A 16716-nucleotide genomic window follows, 5' to 3' on the forward strand; every position below is an offset into this window, starting at 1 on the left:
ATGTTGTGGGGGTGCTTTGCTGCAGGAGGGACTGGTGCACTTCACAAAAAGGATGGCATTATGAGGAAGGAATATTATTTGGATATTTTGAAGCAACATCAAGACATCAGTCAGGAAGTTAAAGCTTGCTCGAAAATGGGTCTTCCTAATGGACAATGACCCCAAGCATACTTCCAAAGTTGTGGCAAAATGGCTTAAGGACAAAGTCAAGGTATTGGAGAACACCAGCGATTAAAACAGAGACTCTTTGTCCCTAGCAAACTCAACAAACATACGGTGAGGGTTTTTTGTGGTTCCTGAAGCACTGCCTATATGCTTCAGGCACCAACTCATAAGCATGCAACATGGTTGTTTTAACTATATCGGACTGTAAACTGTCTTCCAGGGAGAGAGCAGCTACTACTTCCTGGGCTTTCCCAGACAATTTACATTGTAACAGGAGCGGCCAAACCTCGAGTGGCCAATGCAGCGCAATGGCCACACGCTCAAACGCAGAGAAATACTAATCAACTTCCGACTCCCGGAATGGAGGGACTAAAGCAATATTTTTGCTCACATCGAAGTGGGCTTGATGACAGGCAGGTTGTGGAATCGCGCTGGAGCCAGCGTCTAGCTCCAGTTGTCGGATCCTCACCTCCTTGTTGATTTTCATTTTCCTAATTTCTAAATCAAACTTCATCTGTCTATCTTTTTGCTCCATTTCCAAACAGGCCAGCCTCACCTTTAGCCTTGCAGTCCTGTCTGAACGACCCGAAGCAGAAGATAAAGGGTCATATCGGGGCAATGTAAAGGGGGTACGAGCAACTCCTTCCTCCGCGCCGTCCTCCGACTTGGCATCGGAAGGTTTAACCGTCTCCTCTCCTGAAGCCTCCCTCTCCTCATCTTTCAACGAGAAAATTAGTTCTCACTAAACCCTCCCTGACTAGCACCAAAAGCTCAGCCTTTCGGGCTTTCTCAGGGACGAAGAGTCCATAATGATCAGCTATGGTGCAAAGGTCCACTTTACGCAACCCCACCAACCGATCAACAGAGGGCGCTTCAATAAACTGGGAGACTGCTGAGGCAGCCATGGTACACAGCAGCCTACTGAACACGCGTAACTAAACAAGTCATCCAAACTCACAACCTACCAGCACACCTCAATCACAGAGAGCTCAGAGCAGCAGGGTCCGGTGGGTTTAATGATCCCGGATGAGCCCCCATTATGTTACGTACGCCTCTTGGAAGAGGGAACGCAACACCCTGCTACACTCAACTCCCCGTGGAGTGAAAGAAGTATGTGACTGTAGGTGCGGGTAAGGATGACAGAGGCAGAGAATATTACAGTTTACAGGGAATTTATTCTTCCTTCACATGGTAATTTGGGGAAAAGGGGCTGGACGGAACCAAAGCAAAGAAAGTAAAAGTTAAAGAGCCCCCTCTCCTACCTTACCTACCCCCTACTTACTTATTCTTAACGCCACCTGGCGTGCTAACCAAAATACAGGGGGTGGTCCGCCCAGGTCTTACCTAGTGTGCATAGACAGAGTACATACTACGGGTATATATGTATGCCCGCAGGCCTCTTGCCTAAACACTCCCAAGGTGCCTTCCCCTTCCCCCCTGGGAACAAAAACAGAATAATTACTAACGTAAAGTGAACAATTTCAATAATCAAAAACACTGAGTTCCTTTGGCATACACATACCTCTGCAGGACCGGCTACAAAACACCAACACAGCACATACCAAGAAGCTCTCTCTCCTAACAAAGGAACACTGGCTTTTCAAGCTGCAGAAGGAGTTGGTAATTGCAGACAGCTGTATCTCTTGACGAGAGGGTGAGGTCAGAGCTCCAATCTCCAACTGCTAGTAAAACCAAATGCATGCTTTTCAACCGTTCGCTGCCCGCATCTGCCCGCCTGACTACCATCACCACCCTGTACGGTTCCGACCTAGAATATGTGGACAACTATAAATACCTAGGTGTCTGGTTAGACTGTAAACTCTCCTTCCAGACTCATATTAAACATCTCCAATCCAAAATCAAATCTAGAATCGGCTTTCTATTTCGCAACAAAGCCTCCTTCACTCACGCCGCCAAACTTACCCTAGTAAAACTGACTATCCTACCGATCCTCGACTTCGGCGATGTCATCTACAAAATAGCTTCCATTACTCTACTCAGCAAACTGGATGCAGTCTATCACAGTGCCATCCGTTTTGTCACCAAATCACCTTATACCACCCACCACTGCAACCTGTATGCTCTAGTCGGCTGGCCCTCGCTACATATTCGTCGCCAGACCCACTGGCTCCAGGTCATCTATAAGTCTATGCTAGGTAAAGCTCCGCCTTATCTCAGTTCACTGGTCACGATAACAACACCCACCCGTAGCACACATTCCAGCAAGGAATACCTCACTGATCATCCCCAAAGCCAACAGCTCATTTGGCTGCCTTTCCTTCCAGTTCTCTGCTGCCAGTGACTCGAACGATTGCAAAAATCGCTGAAGTTGGAGACTTTTATTTCCCTCACCAACTTTAAACATCAGCTACCTGAGCTGCTAACCGATCGCTGCAGCTGTACATAGTCCATCTGTAAATTGCCCACCCAATCTACCTACCTCATCCCCATACTGTTTTTATTTTATTTACTTTTCTTCTCTTTTGCACACCAGTATTTCTACTTGCACATCATCATATGCTAATTTATCACTCCAGTGTTAATCTGCTAAATTATAATTATTCGCTCCTATGGCCTATTTATTGCCTACCTCCTCATGCCTTTTGCACACACTGTATATAGACTTTCTTTTTTTCTACTGTGTCATTGACTTGTTTATTGTGTTATTGGCTTGTTTATTGTTTACTCCATGTGTAACTCTGTGTTGTTGTCTGTGTCACACTGCTTTGCTTTATCTTGGCCAGGTCGCAGTTGTAAATGAGAACTTGTTCTCAACTAGCCTACCTGGTTAAATAAAGGTGAAATAAAAAATGTTAAATGGGGCCGACCAATCAGCTGCTTGGAATCCAGGAAGCCATCCTGAAACATATACACATCCAAACACATACAAACACAAAACACAGAAACTGGGGAATGTAACACCATCACAAAGCCCTGACCTCAATCCTATGGAAAATTTGTGGGCAGAACTGATAAAGCGTGTGAGAGCAAGGAGGCCTACAAACCTGACTCCATTATACCAGCTCTGTCAGGAGGAATGGGCCAAAATTCACCCAACTTATTGTGGGAAGCTTGTGGAAGGGTACCCGAAACATTTGACCCAAGTTAAACAATTTAAAGGCAATGCTACCAAATACTAATTGAGTGTATGTAAAATCTGACCCACTGGGAATGTGGTGAAAGAAATAAAAGCTGAAATAAATCATTATCTCTACTATTATTCTGGCATTTCACATTCTTAAAATAAAGTGTCTGATCATTTTGGTGTTATTTTAATGGACAAAAAATGTGCTTTTCTTTCATAATTTTCTAATTGACCTCAACTTTTGAAATGTGTGTGTGTGTGTGTGTGTGTGTGTGTGTGTGTGTGTGGTGTGTGTGTGTGTGTGTGTGTGTGTGTGTGTGTGTGTGTGTGTGTGTGTGTGTGTGTGTGGATGAAAATTGTTGTTGAAAATGTTAGTCATTGTCCAGTGATAACTCCTTATTTCAGACATCTTTGTTGATTTGTGTAGAGTAGACCTTTAAAGGTGGTTAGCTTCGAAACGGTCATAGATGTTGTGAACATTGACCTTCCTGGAATGGATCGACTTTAAATATTATCTGAGGCTCAGAATCATGTTACTGGTTTTGTTCGAATGCCATTGCTGTTCTTTTCCTTATCATTATTAGAATTTAAATGGTGGTACAGTCTGGTTAATGGGTGTTGTTGACATAATTGTGCATGAAAATGAAATGTTTTCCTCCTTCCTCTTCTTCTTCCTCCTCTAACCGCTTCAGACGTTGCGAAAGAAAGGCTTTAACGGTTGCAACAGCCCCGAGCCGGAAGGGGACGACTCCATCGACCAAAGCCCGTTAAACGATGACAAGTACCGCAAGAACGAGGACCTGGATATCCTGTTCAAGCGCTATGGCGTGAGTACCATCGTCCTCTTGTCACGTTCTCTAACCTCCCTCTCTCTCCCCTCTCCTCTCTCTGTTGTGGGAACGAACGGACCAAGGCTCTGAACAAGAAAGAGCACCGGGACTCAGAGAGCCCAGACCCCGAGGAGCCCTTCTCCCTCACCCCCCACACTGAGGAGAAATACAAAAAAATTGACGAGGAGTTTGATAAAATGATGCAGAGCTATAGGCTGTCAGTGAGTACCGTGAGCTGTACCAGAACTGCTGTGTTACCGGACCGGACTGGATTTTACCCAGATCCGGTTGCAGACAGCAACCCAAATACTCACAGAGCACCCCACCACCCCCCACTCCTCTCCATCTCTCACCCACCTCTGTACAAACAATCCCCCTCTGATCGTGTGTGCCCGGGCAAGGATGTCGGGGCGCGGAGCTCAACAGTCTGAATGGAGAGTGGTCACAGGTCTCAGGAATCATTCATAAGCTATTGACAGATTTCATAAAGACTACATAAAAGTGGCATATGAGGATGCCATGGTAAACGGGGCATAACACATTCAAAGCAATACTTCTCATTATTCATTGTCACCCCATTGTTAGTGTGAGAAGAATCGTACAAATGAATGCTTTTCAAGGGCGTTAGTTTTACAGATAAAGTGTGACCATCTAGGTTCGGATAGGCTGTTCCTCATTTTCCAGGGTGTTTGTCAGACACTCTCCAGGGCTGCCTCGTAATTGGCACGCTGCCACGGTTCATTGCCTCTTTTATTCCTCTCTACGGTGCCAATTTTTTTATGATTCATTATTTTCCACCAGGGCTCAATAATGCCATTAACGTCAGTTTAATGAGGAGCACTCAATTTCAACCAGGCTTCCTGTCTGATCTGGCCTCCCTATTGGTCACGAGGAATGGGACTTTGTCTATCGAGTTCCCGTCGGGCCAATGTGAAGGACTTTACTGCTCACACGATGAGCTGAACTGAAGATATACACACCTATCCCTGACTTAAACCCTGGTTTTTTAGAATGTATTATACAACATGTACTACAATGTATTGCGTAATCTGTATTATGCAGAATATTGTCACTAAGACAAAAAACCCAATGGTGATGGAAAGGTTTTGTTCTCCAAAACTGATAATATTATCACACACCCAACCACTCACTTACATTAAAGCAGCGGTTCAGCAAAAAACGTTTCTCTCTATTGAATGAATTCAGTGAATACCACTTATCCTGCATTTAACCTAAGCCGTATCTCCAACACTTTGGTGTTTGTGGTGAGCTGAAATAGCTCCTAAAAGCATTTCTGATTAGAATGAATTCTATTCTTCTTCTATCTGACACCCCCTGGAGCGTGTAGCTCCCACCCCAGACGATTGGAAGCAAGTTTGCACTGGCTTTGGCCCCCCATCCCCCACCTTGCCCGGCACACCTTTCACAGGGCCTACTGTAGCAAACGGAAGCATACAGCACCAATCTCCCTCAACAGCATCATAATCTACCAACATGACAGCTAGGGGGCTGGGATATACACGCTTAATCCCACTCGTACTGCAATCCCCGGAGTCGAGTAGAAAGTGCTAGGGAGCATAGGGAGGCTAGGCAGGCTATAGGCATGTACAGGATTTTAAGGCAAGACTGGAACTTGCCAATTGGTGACACAGCTGATTTAGCTTTTCAGATTTAAGTGATGTTCCTTAATATTGTTTGCAATGTTATGTGTTGTGTTTGTTTGAAATTGACTGTGACTGTCAGAAAATTTGTACTAAAAAGAGAGACAAATTTTCCTGATTTCTCTGTCATTTGAAGTTATTTTAGAAATCTTTAAAGCACTTGTTTTCCCTCCTGTATTCCAACAATACTAAGATAAAAGCTGAGCATTATTTTTGTGAAACGATTCGATCTAATTGCATTATACAGAGTATTCACTGGTGAGATCAACATTGTAGTCAAATATCAAGGACCTTTAAAGGTCAACCGAATGTTGTTTGAAAGTTGTTTTTGTGGTTTTAATCCATCACTGCTAACAAATAGGATGAGACGTTCCCTAAAGTTGAAAGGGAAACTTTCAAAGGCTTCTAGGACAAGAGGGAGGGAAGGAAAGTAGGGCATGAGTTTAATTCATTCTGATACCCTCGCATCTAGGAAATACACCAATGTAGCGCGCCGCTGAGAAAAATAGGTTTGTTTTTTATTATGCTGTTGAAGGCCTTGAGCTGCCTTCAATGAACCCACTTAGCCCAAGGAAAAGCTGAAAGACTATTATTTATCCAATATGATTCATTTTAGGGCCTTTATAATGCCTTGTACTTGACACAATGAAGAGTCACTCTACTCTAGTATTAACATTATGCACACTGACAGTTATCTGACCTAACTTAGCAATACCACTGAATAACTTGTTATCCAAGAGATATCTGTCCAAATGGCACAGCACAGTTTAGTGTACATCAGTGTAGTACTAAACAGTATTTTAATGAGTGTACGATAAGTGTATGTAGGAAGTGCTGTCCCAGTGTTGTATGCTCCACGTTTCCACACCTCTGCCCCCTCACACTAACCCCACTTCCATCCCTCCACCCATCCATCCATCCATCCCTCCCTCCTCTCTGCCTGGCCAGTGTGCAGTTCTGCAGTGCTTTAACCTTCTGCCTTATATTGTAGACTACCTCTCCAGACGCCAGACCTGCCCACCAGCATGCCCAGTAGGCTTACCCATTTGGGCTTTCTCTGTCTCTCTCTCTCTCTCTCTCTCTCTGTCTTTGTCTTTCTCTTTATTTCTATTTTCTCTTTTTTCTTTCTTCTCTCCCCTACCCTCACTTGCGCTTTCTTTCTTTCTCTGCCTCTTTCTCTCTCAGTTTCTGGTGCTCTGGGATTTGAGACATCTCTATCACTGTGGAGTCCAAGGCAGATTGGTTTTGTCACCATAGTCCCCTGAACATTCTTGCCATATACAGCATATTGAGTGAAGTTGTGTACGCGACATGACACCCTCGCAGGTCTTATGGGTCAGAGGAGCTACAGCACTAGTGACAGCAAGGATGCCTTTCTGTCTTTACGTTACCTAGCACTGTTGTTGTTCGTAACTAGAACAGGATAATGCAGACACAGACTAATACTCAGTCTACTAAAATGCTATAAAGAAAGGAAAAGGTTACACTCAGTCTCGCCACATTGACAAATAGTTTGTCACAAGAATGACAGGACTCTTATCAGATTATGACAGATACAATACAAAACACACAATATCAAAAGAACTTAGTCTCCTCTGCTCTCCTTTCTTCCCCTGTATAGCATCACACATACATCCCAGATGTAAACTTGTGGAATACGCTATAGGCTAACGGGAAGGAAGGTCGATATGATGGACAGAGTAGAGCATCTTCTTTCTCTCTTTTTAAACTGGGTCCCACTCAGCACATACAGTACCAGGCCACGCTTGGCCCATATTCTATATATAGAGGCCCTGCCGGCTTTCTGCCATGATGAGGAAAACAGGGTGAAATGGGTTATAGGCAGAAGAGTGGACAACCCTGGCCTGGGTCCTGTCTCTGATTAGGACCAGGTGTTGGGCTGGGTCACACGGCTAGTATTATTTAGCTGACTCAGGACCTGTTCAAAGCTATTTGCTAACTACACTTCTTATACTTTGAGAAAGCAGTCCTTGATACTTTAGAGAACGTTTTAGGGACTAGTTATATACATTTTTAAGGGTAAACGTTTACTTCAAGGTAAAAGTAAGAAAATTAGCAGTCAACTTCTCAGGTAGAGGCTACACATCAGATACTCAAATTTCCATGCAAAAAAACAAAAACAAAAAACAAAACAAAGACTTTTCCCCCCCATAGTTTCTCTTCAATTTTCCCTGCAATTAAAGATACTATGTGGGGTCATGAGATGTATAATATGACATGTCACCAATAACCAATGCAATAACAATCCCATGTAGCTTTTATGATGTACACATAACCTTGCATGTGATCTGAAAGCAAACACTTTTTCAGCTTCTTGTTTCCACAAGTCACTTGCATGCTAACAAATCCTGTGCATTAGTATGTGTGTGTGCTTGTGCGTGCACATGCTTCTGAGAGTGTGTTAGTGTCTTTAACATTATACATGTGCCCATCGTGCGGTTACATTTCTAAGCCCCTCCTCTTCCTGTCTCTCCTCCAGTCAGCCGTCCCACAGCCCACCTTCTCCATGCCCGTCACGGTGCCAGTGTCCAATCAAAACGCTCTCCAGTTCAGTAACTCTGGCGGTCTGGTCACAACCTCCTTCGTCACCTCCACCCTCACAGACCCCCGCCTGCTGTCGCCACAACAACCATCTCTCCAGAGGAACACTGGGTCTCCAGGGTTACCACAGCGACCGGCCAGCGCAGGTAAGGAACAGAGTGGACGGTGGTTAATGGTTGACTTCATCACAAGTTCACGTTTTATTTGTCACATGCACAAGTACAGTGACATGCTTAACTTGCAAGCCATACACAACAGTGCAGTAATTTTGAAAAAATGCATTATCAAAATAGTATAACTAATAATACTAAATAAAAACAGGAGAAATAAGAGAGTAAGCTATATACGGGGGCAGTGCCAATACAACATGTGCAGGAATACTGGAGTATTTGAGATGTACTGTATATGTAGGCAGGGATTAGGAGAAAGTGTCTGGTAGCAGGATAGATGATGATGATGATGATGATGATGATAATAATAATAGTAAACAGTATGGCAGCAGCATAAGTTTGTGTGTGTGTGTGTGTGTGTGTGTGTGTGTGTGTGTGTGTGTGTGTGTGTGTGTGTGTGTGTGTGTGTGTGTGTGTGTGTGTGTGCACACACTCAAGAGTGTAAATGAAGGCGTGATAGGCGGATTATACAAAACATTAAGAACACCTGCCCTTTCTAGGACAGCCTGACCAGGTGAATCCAGGTGAAGGCTATGATCCCTTATTGATGTCACTTGTTAAATCCACTTCGATCAGTGTAGATGAAGGGAAGGAGACAGGTTAAAGAAGGATTTTTAAGCCTTGAGACACGGAGTGTTTATATATGCAATTCAGAGGGTGAAAGGACAAGACAAAATATTTAAGTACCTTTGAACGGGGTCCGGTAGGTGGCAGGCGCACTGGTTTGTGTCAAGAACTGCAACGCTGCTGGGTTTTTCACGCTCAACAGTTTCCCGTGTGTATCAAAAACGGTCCACCACCCAAAGGACATCCAGCCAACTTGACACAACTGGGGTAAGCGTTAGAGTCAACATGGGCCAGCTTTCGACACCTTGTAGAGTCCATGCCCCGATGAGTTGAAGCTGTTCTGAGGGCAACAGGGGGTGCAACTCAATATTAGGAAGGTGTTTATAATGTTTGGTATACTCAGTGTACATGTAAACAGGGCTGAAAAGTGACTGGTAGCAGGAATATATAAATACTTATGGTAATATACTAATGGTAATATATACATGTAAACTGGATAAATGGTAATGACAATCAATAATCAATGAGCAGCAGCGTAGTGGTAGTAATAGACCTAATCAATAATCATTTTAGCAGCAGGGGAGGTGTGAGGGGGAGCAGTAGTTGTTAGCCATTGAACAGTCTTATGGCCAAGGGATATAAGCTTTGGTAATCTTTCAGGCCTTTCTCAGACACCGCCTAGCATGTACGTCCTGGATGGCTGGGAGCTCAACCCTAATGATGCACTTGGCTGTCTGCACCGCCCTCTGTAGGGTCTTCCTGTCGAGGGTGGTGCAGTTGCCATACCAGACGGGATGCTCTCGATGGTGCAGCTGTAAATGTTCCTAAGGATCTGAGGGGCTCTGCCAAATCGTTTCACCCACATCTGTGCTGGTGTCAGAGGACCATGTTAAGTCCTCAGTAATGTGAACACTGAGGAACTTGAAGCTCTTGACCCTCTCCACTGCGGCCCCGTCGATATGGATTGGGGTGTGCACCTGCTCCGGTTTCCTGTAGTCCACAATCAGCTCCTTGGTCTTGCTGACGTTGAGGGAGAGGTTGTTGTCTTGGCACCACACTGCCAGGTCTCTGACCTCCTCCCTGTAGGCTGTCTCATCGCCGTTAGTGATCAGGCCTACCATCGTCGTGTCATCAGCAAACTTAATGATGGAGTTAGTTGTGCGTGGCCACACAGTCATGGGTGAACAGGGAGTACAAGATGGGGCTAAGCACACACCCCTGGGGGCCCCCTGTTAAGGATCAGCGTGGCTTAGGTATTGTTGCCTACTCTTACCACCTGAAGTTTACCCGTCAGGAAGTCCAGGATCTAGGGAGGTGTTCAGTCCCAGGTTCCTGAACTTGGTGACGAGCTTGGCGGGCACTATGGTGTTGAAGTCTGAGCTGTAGTCGATGAACAGCATCAATGTTATGGATTCAGCATTGTTCATGTTCTTCATGTTTTCTTAGCAATTGTTACCATTCACATCCACTCGTATGTGCAACTTGTCCTTTTCAACATGGCCACCGTCTTCTGTTCTTCCCTCCACAGGTGCTCTATTAGGAGGTGAACTGAACAACTCCAACGGAGGATGCCCGAGCCCAGTTCGTAAGTGACGTCTACTTCTGCTAAAATACCTAGTTGTGTTTGAGTAGTTTTTACTTAGCAAATAAGATGATACCGTATACACAGTGAACTGCGTCTCTCTGTTGTAGTTGTGACAATAGATTATTAGCTTGTTAGTTTTTACCCTTCATGACTTTCCTTGACGTGAATGGAGTTGTGGGTTATAGTAAAGCATAAAAGGTGTATGGATTACATTTTGGGACAGACTCCACTGTTTGGTGGAAGAGAAAAAGATGTCAGGATAGCTGGTCGATGGCAACCGCCACAAACACTGACACTTATGTACTCAAACACATACACACACACACACACACACCTGTTGGCCAGCGACAGCTGAGGGTCACAGGAAAGCCACTTGTAAAAAAGCCCAGGGGGTTGAGGAAAGAGAACGAGAGAGAATGAAAGACTGAGGAAAAAAGGGAGAAAGAGGGGTAGAGAGAGACATGAATGACATGAACACTCTGGCCTAGCATCTCCACCGTCTCCTCACCCCCCTTCTTCTGTCTACTCTGACCCTGTTTTCACCCTCCCTCTCTCTGTCCTTCTCCCTCTATATCACAGCTGTTCCCCCATGTCCCCCACCCTTCCACACACACACACACTCCAATCCCTCCTGGTTCAAACTGTACCTTGTCTTGGCAGAGCCATCTCCTCAGAGGTGACTTTGACACCAGCCAGAGCCTCACTTCTAATCTAATTCCTCTCGGCATACAGTCATAGGTAGATGACAATATTATCAGATATTGTGCTACAATATCTTCCCCAAAACTGAATGACTGTATTATTGTATTGAGAAGAATATGTTTTTCAATTTGTGACTTAAGGCACTAAGCACCAAATCTTAATTTACATTTTGTGAGCATAGGTTCGGCTTTCACATTGATATCAATGAAAGACTTGTACGACAATGAGTTACACACTCATATCTGAAGTTTCAGAATCAGACCCAAGTCACAAAGTCATGGAACAGGGACCACAGTAGTCACGATGCCTTTCTCGCTCTAAACTGGGGTTGTCTCAGTAACCTTCCAGTGCAGTAAACAGTGCAGTGGTCCCAAGACGCAGCTCAAGTGACTCACCCTGCTAGCCCACTGTCTCTCTCTCTCTCTTCCCCCTCCTCCCTCCACATCCCGTCCTCCTCCCCCTCGCTCTGTCGTTCTCAGCTGTTGAACACAGAACCAGGCTCTGGGCTCAGGGAATGTCACCATTGACGTCACCCGGCATTCCTGAGATTCCCACACCCGGCACTGGGTGTAATAGGAGTAGAACCTGGGAGAGAGAACACACACACTCACACTCACAAAGGTATACACTAAAACACATATGGTGATGCATACATACAACATATAAACAGTTAGAAACATACATGAACATACAGTTGAAGTCGGAAGTTTACATACACTTAGGTTGGAGTCATTAAAACACGTTTTTCAACCACTCCACAAATTTCTTGTTAACAAACTATAGTTTTGGCAAGTAGGTTAGGACATCTACTTTGTGCATGACACAAGTCATTTTTCCAACAATTGTTTACAGACAGATTATTTCACTTATAATTCACTGTATCACAATTCCAGTGGGTCAGAAGTTTACATACACTAAGTTGACTGTGCCTTTAAACAGCTTGGAAAATTCCAGAAAATGATGTCATGGCTTTAGAAGCTTCTGATAGGCTAATTGACATCATTTGAGTCAATTGGAGGCCTCAGGAAAAAAATTGTAGACCTCCACAAGTCTGGTTCATTCTTGGGAGCAATTTCCAAACGCCTGAAGGTACCACGTTCATCTGTACATACAATAGTACGCAAGTATAAACACCATGGGACCACGCAGCCGTCATACCGCTCAGGAAGGAGACGCATTCTGTCTTCTAGAGATTAACGTACTTTGGTGCGAAAAGTGCAAATCAATCCCAGAACAACAGAAAAGGACCTTGTGAATATGTGGGAAGCTTGTTGGAAGGCTACCCGAAACGTTTGACCCAAGTTAAGCAATTTAAAGGCAATGCTACCAAATACTAATTGACTGTATGTAGACTTCTGACCCACTGGGAATGTTATGAAAGAAATAAAAGCTGAAGTAAATAACTTTCTCTAACATTATTCTGACATTTCACATTCTTAAAATAAAGTTGTGATCTTAACTGACCTAAGACAGGGAATTTTTACTAGGATTAAATGTCAGGAATTGTGAAAAACTGAGTTTAAGTGTATTTGGCTAATGTGTATGTAAACTTCTGACTTCAACTGTATACTTACACAAACGCATGCATGGATAAACATTCACATAGACACATAATGAGTGTGAATTCTTACACACTAGAGCCCTGTTGTTCAAAGAGCCCAGGGCCTGGGGCCAACATCTGACTAACACACGTTATTTCTCCTCCTTCTTCTCCCTCTGTTGCTGGGGTAGATGAGTGAGTGTCCAGTTTCTTAGAGGAAGGACTGAGCGAGTGTCTGTGTCTGCTAGGTTGGGTACAACACAAAAAGCCACCATCGCCCTGTTCCACTTTTCCCTCGGCTGTGGCTCACACTCACCTAAATTCCCATATTCCCATCCCTAAACACCTCAGTACAAAGTAACCTTCACTGGCTGCCCAGAGTTCTCTATCCAGTTGTGATTGGCGTGAGCAAACTTATGATAACTGTTACGCATTTTTATGTTTGATGGAGGTAGTGTGTTATTGATACTGCTGCCACAAATGAGTCTGGAACAAACATCATTCTCTCCTTGCCGTCTGTCTGTCTGTCTGTCTGTCTGTCTGTCTGTCTGTCTGTCTGTCTGTCTGTCTGTCTGTCTGTCTGTCTGTCTGTCTGTCTGTCTGTCTGTCTGTCTGTCTGTCTGTCTGTCTGTCTGTCTGTCTGTCTGTCTGTCTGTATGTGTGAACTGAAGTATGTGTGACTGAGATGAAACGGTGTCACATTCTGGTAGCATCTGGGACACGTCATGGAGCAACTTTTATCTGCTGTCGCAGAACCCTGCCCAGCTCTAGGGAGTGTGTGAGCATGCGTGCGTAGTTGTGCGTCTGACTGTGCGTCTGCCCACAGTATGTGCGTATGTCTCTTTGTATCTCTCTCTCTGTCTGTGTGTGTGTGTCTGTCTGTGTTTGCCTGGTTGTGTTCCTGACAGTGCTGGGAAAGTCCCCAGCTCCCCCATCCACACAGTGAGCCTGTCTTTCTTTGAGTCAACGGCTCCTTTTAACCAAGTAAGGGGAAATCAGTCTGACGGTCTGTCCCATGGCAAGAAGGAATGCTGTTGTCTGAGTAGCTTGATGCTGTCCCAGATTAACACTGCTCACCATTGAGCCGTTGATGGATAGACCTTCATAATGAGTGAAACCAAAACGAAGCATACGCAGTTTGATTTGTAAACGATACAAATATTAGAGGTATTTATTTGTTTTTTATTGTGTCTTATGAGACAACAACACATTAGGAGGTTGGAATGTCTTGAGTAATAACAAAAGGTTGTTTCTCTTAGGGGTGTGTCACCTGACATGAACTAAAGAGGACTGTCTGAATGTTGACATCCCGTAGGGTTGACATAGGTTTGACATTGCTCCTGTAGAGAAAAGCTATGACGTTTTGTAGTGTTACAGTGTAATGCGTGAAAGGGTCAAACGAGTAATGTTTACAGATTCATGCTATTATTCACAGTGTTACATTTGTCCTACATTAAGTGAGAGGTATACACACACCACACAAACACTCCATACATTCCTTAACACCATATTAATATCTCCTCTCCGTCTCCCTCTCAACCAGCGAACGGCTACATCAGTGCCAGGGCCTCCCCCGGCCTCCTCTCCGTCTCCAACGGCAACAGCCTGGGGAAAGTAGCCAAGTCTCCACCTCCGCCCAGCCCTCAGATGGTGAACAGCCGCAAGCCTGATCTCCGGGTCATCACCTCCCAGAGCGGCAAGAGCCTGATGCAGCTGGTGAGCCACAGAGAGATCCACTACGGGAGCCCTACTGGCCCAAACTGAGTCTGTTGTTTTCTCACATTGATAAATGCTTCATTGGTGTCCCGCCAGTCACAAAACAATGGGGTGCTGAATCTTTATGAATATTTGGTATTTTATTAAGATCCCCATTAGCTGTTGCAAAAGCAGCAGCTACTCTTCCTGTGGTCCACACACAACATGAAACATAATACAGAATGACATAATACTGAACATCAATAGACAAGAACAGCTCAAAGACAGAACTACATACATTTTTTTTAAAAGGGCACACAGTCTACATATCAATGCATACACACAAACTATCTAGGTCAAATCTCTGTTCCTTCTGAGATAAACATTTAATACCTAAACGAAGCGTACGCTGTTTGATCTGTAAACGGTTGAAATATGAGATGTATTTATTTATTATTGTGTCTTGTGACTGAACTCAACACATTTTAGGAGGTTGGGATGTCTACAGTAACAACAAAGTTTTGTTTCTCAGAGTGGTGTCACTCGGAAGTTCACATATTTGTCTACAAAACAGATGCTGAGTCATTATTAGTTTATAAAGTAATTGAACAATTAATAGGACAGCAATTATAGTAAGATTAAATTCAAAGGTTGATTTTGGCACTCAAACTGAGTGTGGCTTTAGACTGTGCTAAAGAAGGATTGACGTCAAAATGCATCCATGCATCTCATCATAATTACTGTTCTGAATTTGATATTTTCGGGAGTGCGTGAGGAAATAGCCCCCTGGATGCTGATCTGAGTTCAGTTTTGCATTTCCCCTTAATGAGCCCAATGGTTAAGGTTAGGATTGGGGGCTGATCCTGGATCAGCAGGTTAGTACAGAGCTGTAACCCGTGTTCTCTGTCCTACTGCCCCCTGCAGACCGATGAGGAGCTGGAGTTGGTGAGTGAGGTGAATAGAAACTCCTCCTAGACTTGACTGTGGTTGCTGTGTCAACACTGTGGTCTCACAGGCATGAGTGTCATACTGATATACTGTCATACTGGTATATTAGTAAATCATTAGTATACAGTACTTACAGTGTAGTATCGAATAGGAGCACAGTACAATGTACAGTACCAGTCAAAAGTTTGGACACACCTACTCATTCCAGGGGTTTTCTTTATTTTTACTATTTTCTACATTGTAGAATAATAGTGAAGACATCAAAACTATGAAATAACACACATGGAATCATGTGGTAACCAAAAAGTGTCAAATAGCCCTTACACAGCCTAGAAGTGTGTTTTGGGTCATTGTCCTGTTGAAAAACAAATGATAGTCCCACTAAGCGCAAACCAGATGGGATGGCGTCCCGCTGCAGAATGCTGTGGTAGCCATGATGGTTAAGTGTGCCTTGAATTCTAAATAAATCATTGACAGTGTCACCAGAAAGGCACCCCCACACCATCACACCTCCTCCTCGATGCTTAACGGTTGGAACCACACATGCGGAGATCATCCGTTCACCTACTCTTGTGTATCAAAAAGACACGGCGGTTGGAACCAAAAATCTCACATTTAGACTCATCAGACCAAAGGACAGATTTCCACCAGTCTAATGTCCATTGCTCGTGTTTATTGGCCCAAACAAGTCTCTTCTTCTTATTGGTGTCCTTTAGTAGTGATTTCTTTGCAGCAATTCAACTACGAAGGCCTGATTCACACAGTCTCCTCTGAACAGTTGATGTTGAGATGTCTGTTACTTGAACTCTGAAGCATTTATTTGGGCTACAATCTGAGGTGCAGTTAACTGTAATGAATGTATCCTCTGCAGCAGAGAACTCTGGGTCTTCCATTCCTGTGGCAGCCAGTTTCATCATAGCGCTTGATGGTTTTTGCGACTGCATTTTCCGGATTAACTGACCTTCATGTCTTAAAGTAATGATGGACTGTCTTTTCTCTTTGCTTATTTGATTTGTTCTTGCCATAATATGGACTTGGTCTTTTACCAATTAGGGCTATCTTCTGTATACCCCCCCCTACCTTGTCGCAACACAACTGATTGGCTCAAACGCATTAAGAAGGAAAGAAATTCCACAAATTAACTTTTAACAAGGCATACATGTTAATTGAAATACATTCCAGGCAACTACCTCATGAAGCTGGTTG

At 44.1% G+C, this 16716-nt stretch overlaps 1 protein-coding gene across 10 annotated transcripts in view; it reads left to right on the plus strand.

The window, feature by feature from the left end:
• Positions 1–16716, plus strand: part of LOC106580711 (myocyte enhancer factor 2d) — a 77754-nt gene that overhangs the window by 51175 nt on the left and 9863 nt on the right. For 5 of the 10 annotated variants that reach the window (XM_014162045.3, XM_014162069.3, XM_014162075.3 and 2 more), the window contains exons 4-8: positions 4164–4301; positions 8242–8449; positions 10569–10625; positions 14411–14583; positions 15487–15516. In XM_014162045.3, the coding sequence (XP_014017520.1) occupies positions 4164–4301; positions 8242–8449; positions 10569–10625; positions 14411–14583; positions 15487–15516 (606 nt within the window). Of the gene's footprint in view, positions 1–3942; positions 4078–4163; positions 4302–8241; positions 8450–10568; positions 10626–14410; positions 14584–15486; positions 15517–16716 lie in introns of all 10 variants that reach the window. The other 5 variants (XM_014162054.3, XM_045703029.2, XM_014162057.3 and 2 more) reach the window with 4 other exon arrangements.

The sequence above is a fragment of the Salmo salar genome, chromosome 02, assembly GCF_965601325.2.
Source record: "Salmo salar chromosome 02, fSalSal1, whole genome shotgun sequence".
NCBI classification, from domain to species: Eukaryota; Metazoa; Chordata; class Actinopteri; order Salmoniformes; family Salmonidae; genus Salmo; species Salmo salar.